The sequence below is a fragment of the Phaethon lepturus genome, unplaced genomic scaffold, assembly GCF_000687285.1.
Source record: "Phaethon lepturus isolate BGI_N335 unplaced genomic scaffold, ASM68728v1 scaffold36213, whole genome shotgun sequence".
Classification (NCBI taxonomy): Eukaryota; Metazoa; Chordata; class Aves; order Phaethontiformes; family Phaethontidae; genus Phaethon; species Phaethon lepturus.
In genome coordinates this window covers 8,175-20,762 of record NW_010528956.1, presented here as the reverse complement: position 1 = coordinate 20,762, position 12,588 = coordinate 8,175, and the positions used below count along the sequence as shown (strand labels likewise).

Genomic DNA, 12,588 nt, shown 5'->3' with positions numbered 1-12,588 from the left:
TTGCGCAGGGACAAGCACGCGAAATCCCTCGTGTAGAGGTGTTGCAAAATGGCAGCGCTACATCTGTTTGTCTGGGAGATACCCGTGCTTCCCGTATGCTGCAGCTCTTGAACTCCTCTGCCTTAATGGGTCAAATTTAGCAATTCAAAATCTGGCTTGTGAGGTAATTAGGAGGGATAATGCCCACTTCTTCCTCTTAACACCCTGATAGAAAAGCATCCAGGAAGGACTCCTGGACCTCAAAGATAAGCTGCCAGCTGCCACAGAGACTATCAAAGGGTGGCTCAAAGTCAAGAGCAAACAGCTGATTTTTTATGGTTCTTGGGTTTTTGCTGTTGGTGACAGGAAGCGATGTTCCCCAAGCTGTTGGCTTCCTGTTTTATTTTTACACCCAGCCCAAGCAGATCAGCATGCCTATCACATGGGAGCTGGCTGCTTCTCTTGGGTTGTTCCTCAGCTGACCTAGAAAAGTGATTCTTTCCCCTTCTAAATTAATCAAGAAGTTGGGTTGTATTTGCTTTCACTTAGTCTTAAAGATTTCAGGCATGTATCATGCTCCTTGTTCTGAGCTCTGTTTACCCAAGTTTCCTCCTCTCTCTTGGAGGCGGACGATCTGAGAGGGAGCTGTTTGTTGCTTCAACGTTTCGGCCTGTTAGCAAAGGAGATTTTTGTTAGTTCAAGGCACTGACCTGCACATAAAAGCATTTTCTGTCTAAAGCATAACTTCCGGACAGTTATGTTTTCTTTTTTATTTTTTTTTTAAGAAAGAACTGGAAGTTTGTCCAGACTGTTGTACAATCAATTTCTGAGCGTGCTGTAGTCCGGCATCCTGATTAGAGCTCCTTCAACTTTAAACTGCTGTAGCAGGGAAACAATGGTCCAGTGTAAACCTTGGCCCTGGGGGATTTCCCAAGGGAAGAGGGGTGCAGCCTGCAGGATAAGGAACAGTCACCAGAAAGTTTCCTGGTCAGCTGCAAGCGCTTCCTGTTGTTTCAGGAGAGCCCTGTCTGTGCTGCTCCAAGAGGGAGGCACCATGCATGCTTTGGTGTGCTGGAAGAAGCTGGCGGCTTTTTTTTTTTTTAACATCTCCCGTCTTCATCCTCTCGGTTTAAGCAAACCTATGGATTGCAAGTTTAAAATATTTCTGAAGAAGAGCCTGTAAGACTCGCCAAAGACGCTGTGCGTGAGCGCGGGAGGAAGGAGACCGCTCAGAGGCGGTGGATGGGTAGGAAGAGAACAACGGCTGCGGTAATGCCAGCAGCACCTTGCGTGTGGGCGAAGACGTGTAGTTTTCCATCTCTGCCTCTGTACCTGAGCTGGTGGGGCTTTGCTGTCACTGCAAGTCACAGAACAGCAGGATCTTTATTTCTGATGAACCAGTTCTATAAGGGTGGGGAGGGGGAAAGCAGGCTTATAAATAAAGCCATTTGAGAGCAGGAAAAACGAACACCATGGCTCTGGTGTGCCTGGAATTTGCGGTTGAGTAATCCTTTCCTGTTTCTTTTTTGGGTTGTTTTTCATCTTTCAGAACAGTGCCTGAAGCAGGTCCACCATGCCGTTAGTAACGAGGAACATTGAGCCAAGGCACCTGTGCCGTCAGACGTTGCCTAGCGTTCGAAGCGAGCTGGAATGCATGACCAACATCACCCTGGCAAATGTCATTCGACAGCTGGGCAGCCTGAGTGAGTACCATGGCGAGCCTGCGCGTTGCCCTCAGGAGTCGCTCGTGCTCTTTATTTAGCTCCCTTTCTACTCTGGTGTTCCTATTTCTCCCCCATCTGCCTTCCCTGGGTAATGCTAAAATCTTTTCCTAAAGAAATCTGATGCTAATTTCATATCCCTGGTCCCACTGCTTTCCCAGCTAAGAGAAAATGGGGGGGGGGGGGGGGGGGGGGGGCCGAGGGGTGTGCATGTGTGTGAGCGGCTGCAGTGAAACTGCAGATGGAAGGATGGAGCACAACTCGGGCTTGTAAAATGGGAGGCTCTCTGAGCAGCCAGGATCTTGTGTCAGAGAATGTGCCTGTAATTGCACGCGCTACTAAATGGAGCTTGACTGTGTTGAATCTACAGTATGTCAGTAGTCTTATTTTTAATGAAAGATAATTAAAGCGCACACGCAGAAGCTGCCTGTTTGCCCTTGCTGTTTTGTTGCCTTGCAAGACCCAAAGTCCCCAGTCTGAGCCAAGTGTTGCCTCTTGAGCACTGGGGGTTTGGGGCTGCTCGCTCAAATGGCAGCATGAGCTGTAGCGATGCCTAGCTCAGCTCTCCAGTGGGCTGACCAATAGCCTTGTGAAGGCTGGAGGGAAAACGTGGGCCTACGTGCCATAGGAGAAACGAAGAGTTAATTGTGGTCTCTCCGGGATGACTCCTTACTCTGTTGAAATGCTCTGGATTCTGATTAGCCACCTTTGCCCTTGCAAAGCAAGACTTTGATAATCAAATTAATATATTGTTCAGCTTCCCTGTGGTGTCTGCAGGCACTTCTGCTTGCTCTGCAAAGCAAGCCCCTTGTCTTCTGCCATAGTGTGAATGTGGCAGGGGAAAGTTTGGGTGCAGTCTCTTTCCACCAGTGAAAACCATGGCTGTCGCTAAAATCTGGGCCTGTGTTTGCTGCCAGTCGGTATCGCGTTCTGTTGGGTTGTAGAAATGTCACTGCACAGGCAAGGCTGGTCTCTCTGCTTGCGTTCAACTGGCCCTTATTGTTCATTTGTTAGGTCTTGTAGCCAAGATGATTGTGGAGTGTGAGTAAAATCCATCTCGTGCATGTGAAATGATGAGGAAGAAGGCAGCAAAGCTGTGCACATCTCAGCTGCAGACAAAGCTAATCCCAGTCCAAAGGCATGCAGCGGGTTAGTGTGACAGAGCCGTGGTGAGATCCTTCAGGTTTAGACCTTCTTTGCGCGGCTCAGGTATTCAAAGCTTCTCTGCTTCTGCCTTGTCGGAGAGGGTGAAGTGCTGGAAGCCAAATTGCAGCCCAGTTTCTTTATTGGGAAAGTACCCTGGGAGCCTCGCTCGGCGCTGTGGGGAGGGAGGTGCGTGCCGCTGGACCAATCGCAGATACCTCGAGGAGAGCGCTGCAGGGGAAACTCGGGAGAGGTGGCTCTCGCTGACGCTTGCGTGCTTGCCTCTGTAAGAGGGGAGCGAGGCAGGTGGGGAGGAAATGCTGAGCACCGTCTCTTACCCTCTTCCCTAGGGTCAGCAGTATTTTAAATGAAGCAATATTTAGACTAACTGCTACAGAATGCTCACACCCAAATGACCAAACTCCTGCCCACCCCCCCTTTCCTCTTCTTACTTCTGAAAAATAAATCCGCTCCTTCCTCGTATGTCGAACGTTACAGGAACGTAAAGCAGGTTCAGTAGGCTGTGACAGCCCTGTCAAGTGAATAATCAGCCATGCCTAGTGCACTGCAGTCTTTTTACAAAGATGCAAACATAAATCTTGTCAAACTTTCATATTCCAGTGAGTTTACCCTTCGTTACTATCACAGCTGGTAGCACTTTGTATAAGTCGACTGTGCGTTTCTGTGTGATTTTATAGAATCCACAAGCTAAAGATGGAAAGACCTATTAAATCATGCCGTCTGTCTTCCTGCCAGTGCATGACAAAGATAATTCTGATTGTAAGCTGCACTTTTGCAGTCAAAGTAACTAAACCAAAAAATTAATCTCTGCCTTACCCTGTCTAAACGTGTACGTGAAACACAGAACGGTATGCAAGATAAGATGGATCGTAACGCTGTACAGGTGAACTTACACAGGCAAGGGAATATGAACCATCCCTTTTTTCCCTCCAGGGTCAAGACCGGTATATGCAATGCTGTTTATATATTATTTTATGCTTGAAACATACTACTCAGCATTGCAAACCAAAGACTTTACTCTCTCCTCCTCCCCGTCCCCCCCGCCCCCCCTCAGTGCTTGTTGCAGTTCCTTGTGAAATTCAGAAATGATTATCAGTTCTCATTAAAATGGAAACTGAATTAAAACTTTTCTCTTTTGGGCTGTTGCTGGGAGGTGTTCAAATCATACTGTAGATGAATGTTCACTCTCTTTGGTCAAATAGGAGAGCCGGTCTTGTGCTGATGTTGAATACAGAGTGCTTCATGACTGTCGCAAGAGCTGCTTGCCCCTTAGGTCTCCAGAAATAAAATCCTTCTCATGAGTTTGAGGAAAGCTGGTTGGGCTTGTTAATGGAGCATTATGTGGAGACTGTGCTGTCTAGGAGAGTGAAAGGGAGAAGTCAGTTGAAGTTAACGTCCAGCATTTGCTTTCTACAAACACTTCAAGCTGCCATTGCCACCACAGGGGTGGAGGAGGTTGATTTTTAACCTGGCTGGTTCCCCGTGCTTGGCGGTGTAAGGAGAACTGCATAGGACTATGAACAAGCAGCTGATACGTCAGTTTAGATAGCTGAAAGTATTTGTGCAGCTGGGCTTTGGGGGATGCCCTCGCGTTGCCTTGTGGAAGGGGCGCTTGTCTTTCTGATGTGAGTCATCGCAGACAACCAGATTTTCCAAAATTGTTGTTAAAGTTAGGCTTCCAACTGGTTATCCTTTCCTGAATGTTGGAGAGGATCTTTAGGAGTAACAGATTCCAGAACAAACTGTTGACCATATGATGAGGCACTTCAAAACCAGACTGCTTATTGGGAGCAGCCTTGTACTCAACAGCCGTGGCTGGAAATGTTTCCCATCAGTAGGAACTCCATGGGCCTATGTCTGCTGTCCGTGCCAAGTCTGTTCTGATCAATGTTGTCCTCGTCGTGGTTAGGGCTCCCTGTCTTGAGTTATGCCTGACAGCAGAACAAAAAGACAGTACTCATTGTAAGTTCTTGGTTTCCTTCCAGTTCTCCCATCTTTGCCTACCTGTGGTCAACTCTTGTTGCATGCGTAGATTTTAAACTGTTAAGGACAGGGGACATCTTTTTGTTACATATGTGAGTGGTGCAGCGAGCTCCTGATCCAAGCCCCTAGGCACTCTCAACGGTCCAAATGATGGATGGTGTTTGTCATAGCAGCCCCATGGGCAATCCAAGCTGTTAGAGGGAGAATATCCCTGTTTGAGAAGTTCCCCTTTGGTTTTGATTTAGAATAAACGTGAATGCATCAATTTTTCAGACACTGCCACCTGAAGGAACAAAAGGGTCAGTGCTTTCGTCTGTGGTTATAGCTCAGGCTTTAAGATCAAGGACTGGATCTGTTCTCCAGTTGCAGAGTACTTTGAGCTTGTAAATATGTGCCAGTTACCCTGGAGGCAAGCCTGCTGGAGACTGGGAGCCTTTGAGATTCTCCAGAGCAGTAAAAATCTAACTGTTTGCTTGTCTAATAAACAGAACACCAGAGAATCTTAGAGGACCTACAGGCCCGTCCAGATTCAGACCAGTATAGTGTTGTCAGCCCTCTTTATTTCATTACTTTAATCATTACTTTAATAATGACTTGAGAGTATGTCTCAATTGTTTCTTTATTGCTTGAAGACCCCTTGGAAATGTCAGGTTTTGGTGGAACAGAGTGTTTTCTTCCTGGATGTTCAACTCAACCCTGACAAACTTGAAAAGAAGCATGGTTCATTCTTTCTTTCTTTTTTTCTTCCTTCCTTCCTTCAAGAAGACAAGCTGGGAGACAGAATATGGCCTGACGTTGCTTATGAGGGTAATGTGGACACTTTAATTTTCCAGGTAAATTTGCAGAAGACATATTTGGAGAATTGTTTACTCAAGCCAACACCTTTGCCTCTCGAATGAGCGTTCTAGTTGAGAGAGTTGACCGCTTGCAAGTCAAAGTCACTCAGCTGGATCCCAAAGAGGAAGAAGGTAATGGAGTGGAGCACAGTCCTTGCAGACCAAGCGTGGTAAAGATTCTCATTGAGTCAGCGTGGTTGGTTCACGGCCATAAAATGAGCATGACACTGTGGTGGGTGTTGGAATGTCTTCTCTTGGACTAAGAGGGATGGTTTCCTCCCCTCCTGAAAAAGGGGGATGGTCATGTGGATAGCCTTTCTGGCCAAGTCTAGATTTGTTTGTTAGCAAGTCTCCGTGTGGAAACTCACTTTTCAGCAGTTTGATAATGGTGCACTTCTTGAGTCTTGGTCACAGGGGTTCAGAACCACATCGGCAACTCTCAAGAGAGCCGTGTCTGTACAGCAGTGGATCTTGGCATGGCATGATCTGAGATTTGCCGGGTTTCCCAAGAGATCTGTGGGAAAAGGAACCTGACCTTAAGAAGTGCTAAGCATGCCAAGAACTCCCAACTGAAATCAGATGTTCGCTACTTGATCTTCAGTGTCATTGGCCTGGGTCAAGCTGTTCTTCACTTGCTCTCTCCTCTTTCTTACAGTCTCCCTGCAAGGCATTAACACCAGGAAGGCCTTCAAAAGCTCCACTACTCAGGACCAGAAGCTCTTTGACAGAGATTCGCTCCCCGTGCCTGTCCTTGAAACCTATAGGACCTGCAATACTCCTCCACCTCTCAACATTCTCTCACCTTACAGGTATGGCTGCAACACCTTCTTGGCCCCTTGTTCCCTTGGAGAGGAGTACCACTTCCAACTTGCCAAGGAGGTCATTTCCCATCCCGTGCTGTAGTAGCCATTTCCAATGGGAAATCAGAGTTGCTGAACTGAGATCCACCAGGAAATCTCCATCCTCTGGATTATGTGAAACTTTGCTTTTGGGGCTGTACAAATGAGCGTAGCTAGAAAATTACATATTTGGTTACCTGCTGTCACTTTCGTGACTGCCTTGGGGCAAGGCTTGGCTGGCACTGCAGAAATGTGCTAGGTGTTGTGCAGATGATGCATTTTTCTTGTGCTTCTCTGTAGCCCTGTGGCTCCTTTCCAGAAAGCCGCAGTGCAAACTGCGGAGCATACATCTGTAAATGGCTCCGACCCAGGTGGGTGCAGCAGACTCCTGTAGGTCTGGAGATGCTTTTTGTGGCCTTCTGCGCCTGGTTTGAGACACCTGATGTGACCTATGCTGGCTGTGTAACCAGTTCTCCTGAGCAGTCCCGCTCTGATTTCATCTTGTAGGTAGTAGAAGTAAAGGGGGTCAGAATACAGAGACTTAGCCCACATCCATAAATATCTTTTGAACAGGTAAAAAGTAATTACAGATAGCTGGAGGCAGCTGTCTTCTGCCAGACACAGCTGCACTGCAAAGTAGGAGGAGAGAGTGTGTGTGTGTGCTCGCTCATGAGTTTCAAGGATACTGCTGGTCTGATTTAGGGTTCCTGGGCTGCAGAAGGGTTTTTTCACACTAAAAATATGACACAAACAAGTGGGAGTTAAAGTGAGAGACCTGCTGATCTCTTGGTGATTGTTCAGAGCAGTTGAGCTCTTCAGGTGCTGAGTAATGGAGAGTTTGTGTGAGGAAAAAAGCGATGGCAAGTGAGTGGGAGAGCTGGGACAAGTGAGGCTGTGGGTCCACTGCCTGTTCTGAAATGGAGGACAGAGGCGAGAGCAGTGTGTGTGTGACCTTCTCACTGCAGACTTTTAAACTGTCTTCTGGGCTTGTGCCTTGTGTTTTCTTTGGGCTTCAAACAAATGTGTGACTTAGTCCTTGTTTCTGTGCTTTTTTCCAACACCGCCGCCCCCCCCCCCGTTCTAGGGACGATGGCAAAGAAGCACTTAAATTCTACACAGATCCTTCGTATTTCTTTGATCTTTGGAAAGAGAAAATGCTTCAGGACACCAAGGATATTATGAAAGAGAAGCGGAAACATAGGGTGAGGAAATGGGAGATCTCTGCCAACAGAGGCATGTCGGGGAAGAATACGAGGTGGGAAGTGTTGATGAATCTTGGACTCCAAAGTTGCTATCCAAAATTCAGGTTTGCTCTCTCAAACTCTTTAGGGATCAATTCAGTGAAACTCTTTTCTGCTTTACTCGCATCTCTGTTAATTAAAAAATGAGAACAAAGATATCCTTAATCTGTTTTTCCAAATGCCACCGTCTTTGTATGGTTATAATGGTTTAATCTGTAGTCCTCAAACATAGTGCTGGTACCGTCAGCAGGGGAAAAGGTTGTGTCAGAGTCTTTTCTGCACTTCTGATGTTGCATAGGGGGGTATGTTCAGTGTTGAAGTAGTGCAAATCCCACTACCCCAGCACCGCAGTGTGTTGAGTGCTGTAATAAATTCTACTGTGGAAGAATAAAGGAAGGAGAAAATTTCCCTTCAGGAGTGCAAAACCAGGCCCTAATGTTAAATTAGGGGCAAGCAGGAGGCTTAACAAAACCACTTAAGCTGAAAATGCCAGGTAGAGTTCCTGGTTTGGTTGCCTGGGGATTTGGACCCATGTTTGCGAACGCCAAAACTTACACCGTAAAAGATTCGGTTTGAGCTTACTTTATTTAGCTTTTGAGCAACTGGAGTACTAAATACCAAAACAGACCATGATTTTTCAATCAAAATAACAAAGGAGAGATTTAGGACATGTCAGAATACAGAGAACGAGGCTAGTTAAAGCCCTGTTCTTTGTGTCCACATTGCACACCCAAAGCACTTATCACCAGCAAGGTAATGGTGAGATTTGGCAGTCTTAACAGAGAGGCCAAAAACTGAATTGATGTGGGAAACGGAGCTTTCACTCTGCCCTCAAGGTGATACCAGGGAGTCATACCTGGGTCATACCAGGGAGTAACGATGGCATCATGTCTGGGCTGCACTGGGGAAATCTGATGCTGTCTGTCTTTTTTTTTTTTTTAATGCTATCTGTGCTCCAGCTTCTTTGTATGGGAGATTTTTGGAGCTGGCAGCAGTCAGGAAAGTAAATTAAAAATCCTGGCCCTCTTTGAGACTGTATCTTCTTGAAACTGCTACAGGTCTGTCCTATCCCTCCCTATTCCCAGTGAGCTTAAAGCAAAATAAGGCTTCTGTTTGATTCCTCCTCCCTTAGAAAGAGAAAAAGGAGAATCCGAACCGAGGAAATGTGAATCCGCGGAAAATCAAAACCCGGAAAGAAGAGTGGGAGAAGCTGAAAATGGGACAAGAATTTGTTGAGTCAAAGGACAAACACGGTCCTGCCGGGTAAGCAAGTCTGGGGCTCTCTGTTCAGCTCCCCAGCGAGGGGGAGCGGGCGGGCGTTGTTGATTGTAATGCAGTTCACCCTGCTCTGCAGCTTCTCCAGATCCGCTGCACAGTGCGGATCGATACTGCCACTAATCAGATTCTCCAAAGTAAATCCGTCTGCTGATTTAAAACTTACTAAATAAATCAGGGAGCTACATGGCTTGAACAAGGTGGCAGGAACAGCTTCGGTAGCAAGTCTGCTCTCGGCTGCCTGTCTTGTGGGCACAGAAGTGTTGAGAGCTTTGGCTCTCTACCCCATGGCGGTGCCCTTCCCGTCACGCCTCGCCTCTGGGCCTTACACTGAGGAGCGGGGTGGCATCTCGGTGGTATTGTGCGATTGCTTTTGTTACATTTCACAAATGGCTCTTCACACCCTAAAGTTGAAGCGGGGGCTGTCCCCAACCAAGTATTTCAAGCTACAGATCTCTCTAGTGCTTCTGGCTTGGGAATTCATTTAACTTTTGACACCAGCGAGGCTGGAAGCAGACTGAATTCCCCACAATGCACTTCTCGTTTGCTCGCTCCTTGCAGTTTCCTTTCATATAAGAAAAATCTCTCTTTTAAATCACACTCTCCAGCTAAAAATAAAACTTGCTTTTAGTTTAATAAGAGAACAGGTTTGGTTTCTAGCAGAGGAATCGAGCAGCACAACAGCACTGTTTTCTTGCTCCTCTCTCTTCTCGTGTAAGCATGTTTATGCATTTGAATTCTCTTGAGGTCCAGAGCCCCCAAGAATGGGGTGGTTCCACAATCCCACAGTGAAATGAGCTCATTGAAAGTTGAGTGTGAGTGGTCTCTTCCTTCAGTACTATTTCAGCTTTGGATACTTGCTTTTAATAGCATTGCTGTTTCTTGGGTTCTTTTTGATACTGTCTTCCTAAGCTTTTTTTTTTTTTTGCATCTTTGAGTACCTTTTCTTTTTTTGCCACTGATGATGCCCAGTGTAACTGGAAGTCCTTCAAGTCCAAGTTGGTCAAAACGCTCTTAAGTGTTTTTTCTATAATTGAATGTTAAGAGAAATATCTTTTTTATTCTGGTATTTTCTTACTCACTGAAATATATACTTATGCTGTTCTGGTGTGTGATAGCAATAAACAAACATGAGAGCATCTGGGCAAGTTCTAGCCAAAGAATGATGCAGAGCAAAGTAATACAGCTGTAAATGGTTCTTCATATCGGATGCTTTGAGAAATAGAGACTTTTTTTTTAAAATGTTGCTTTAAGGTTTTGTTTTGTGTGTCCCGTTGTGGTAGTTGATAAGGTTCCATCTAAAGGCAGGTCCCACTGTGCTGGGAAAAGCCATTCCAGCTAGAAAACCTCATTTCTAAATCTTGCAGGTTGATCCATCCACGTGGTTAATATCACTGCTGTTCGGTGGTTGAACTGCTGCACAGTTGTTCGTTGTAACCCTTCCAGGAGGCAAAGCCTTGTGAGTGAGGGGAAAAAATGAGCCTTAGACATTGCCTTGAACTCTTTAAATAAATAGCTTGTCTTGCTTTCACTCAGGTACCCCTCTAACATGGTGTATCAGAATGGCAGCATCGGTTCAAATGAAAGCATGGACGTGAACTGCTACCCGCCACCGCCGCAGACTGACTCTATTGTGCCACCACCTCCTTCATTCCCAGATGACAGCCTGCCTCCACCCCCGGTGGAATTTAGGTAAGCCTACGGGATCCCTTCTGTCACCAAGGAGTAGTAGGTGGTGTAAAAGGATGACATGAGACAGGCTGAGATAGTTCAGCATAACTTCCTAACGGGTGTTGTATGGGAACCAGAATGCTTCTGTCTGGAGGGGAAGTGCAACTGCAGGCAGGGACGGAGGCACAGCTCTCCGTATATCCCAGTCACCGTTGTTGTTCCCATACCCAAGGGGAGAGTGGGCTGGAAATAGAGCCGGCTGATTTCACTTTCTAGAAGAGTGGGGTCCCAGTTGATGGTCTGGCTCCATTGCGTGAGTTTTCCAATGCAGTTGTTCCAGAGCACGTAGACTTACATTCCTGATGGAGCTGTGCAAAGAACGGCTTCTTTCGCCTCTGTTTTTTGTTACCATTTGCCCTATGATCTTTGACAAATGCACGACGTGGGCGCTGAAGATGTAGATGTAATTAAAGGAGTTGAGCGCACCAGCTGACTTCTTCCCAGAGACTTCAGTGCAAGTTCAGGGCAGCTGCTTTGCATTGGATGAAATGGTGACTTCCAGTCACCTCTAAAGATGAGAATTATGGTCCAGCAGTGGCTCAAGACAGAAAGGGTGAAACAAAAGAGTAGCTTTTTCTGAAAGACAGTAAAACAGAGTCAAGAGTAACAGGAAGAAATATGTCTTGATAGACAGGACTGTGTTAGCTTGTCTCCATTTTATCCAAAGGCAGCAATGCTGCAGAAGAGGCTCTTCTGATGTGTCAGAGAGACCAAGCACTCCACTCTGCAGCATGTTCCTCTAGGGCAGAGCAGAAACGAGCGTTCAGATGAAGCTTATGCTGCTGTATGCAGTTGCTTAGATCTCTGCCTAGCCACAGAGATCTCCCTTCTCTGGTTTTGTTTTGGTGGTTGTTTTTAAAGAACCCTGGGAGCTAGGTTTGATCTCCAGCAGTCTGTCTTGGAACAGCACTGTGAACTGTTAAAAACTGTGATGTTTTTGTGGCAAACATACCTTATTTTTCTGTTCTACTGTGGAAGGAGATGTCAATTTAGGGCTTCCTTTACATGTACATAGGGTATTACAGTATCTTATGGGCAGTAGTATTTTCTGGTATAACACAGCTTCCGTAAATGGGAGATTCGGTCACTCAGGAATCGGTGTTTTCCTTAAAAGCACATTGGGCTTCCATGTCTTCCTCTTCACTCCCCATGGCGAGCTATGAGACATGGCTGCTGCACTTCAGCTCTGAGCCATGGAATCCAGTGAGGAGATCTGTTCCTAGCAGGTGTTCAGAGCATATGCTTTCCTGGCACACCCACCAGTCCTTGTGCGATTTATCACGGTAGACATCCCTGCTTGGCGTGTCATAAGTCTGACCTCAGCGTGGAGGGGTAGTGGCTTGCATTGCTGCAGGAGCTCTTAAGGCAGGAGGCTGCTCTGAGCTCAGACGTGACGCCTGGCCTCTGGTGGGGAGGTGAGATGGCTCATGTTCTTGTCAGCCTGGGAGATGGGACAGATGATAGCATTTCTGTCAGTCCCCAGCAGCTTTCCTTTGTTCTGCTGGTGTCGGCCAAAAGAAACACCAGGAGGGAACTCAAACCAAGGAGTGTGAGGTCTCATGGAACACCAGTTGAAGCTGGAACTTAGATATTTTTTTTTTGTCTGGACTGCAACAAACACACATGATTTGCATTAACATCGAGATTGTACGGCCTAATCTGGCCTCACAGCTAATACCCTTATTTCTCTCTCTCCTTCTGTTGCAATAGCTATCCTGTAGACAACCAAAGAGGTTCAGGTTCTGGAGGGACCAAACGATCCAGCCTGGTTAGCCCAAGTCATCCGCCACCAGCTCCTCCGATCGGATCCCCCTCAGTG

The 12,588-nt window shown here is 46.6% G+C and overlaps 1 protein-coding gene across 1 annotated transcript in view; it reads left to right on the top strand.

The window, feature by feature from the left end:
* Positions 1–1,527: 1,527 nt before the first annotated feature.
* WASF2 (WAS protein family, member 2) overlaps positions 1,528–12,588 on the top strand; it is a 12,784-nt gene continuing 1,723 nt past the window's right edge. The window contains exons 1-7 of the mRNA XM_010283812.1: positions 1,528–1,682; positions 5,681–5,815; positions 6,339–6,492; positions 7,607–7,724; positions 8,896–9,026; positions 10,575–10,730; positions 12,480–12,585. Of these exons, the coding sequence (XP_010282114.1) occupies positions 1,553–1,682; positions 5,681–5,815; positions 6,339–6,492; positions 7,607–7,724; positions 8,896–9,026; positions 10,575–10,730; positions 12,480–12,585 (930 nt within the window). The 5' untranslated portion in view covers positions 1,528–1,552. The remainder of the gene's footprint in view (positions 1,683–5,680; positions 5,816–6,338; positions 6,493–7,606; positions 7,725–8,895; positions 9,027–10,574; positions 10,731–12,479; positions 12,586–12,588) is intronic.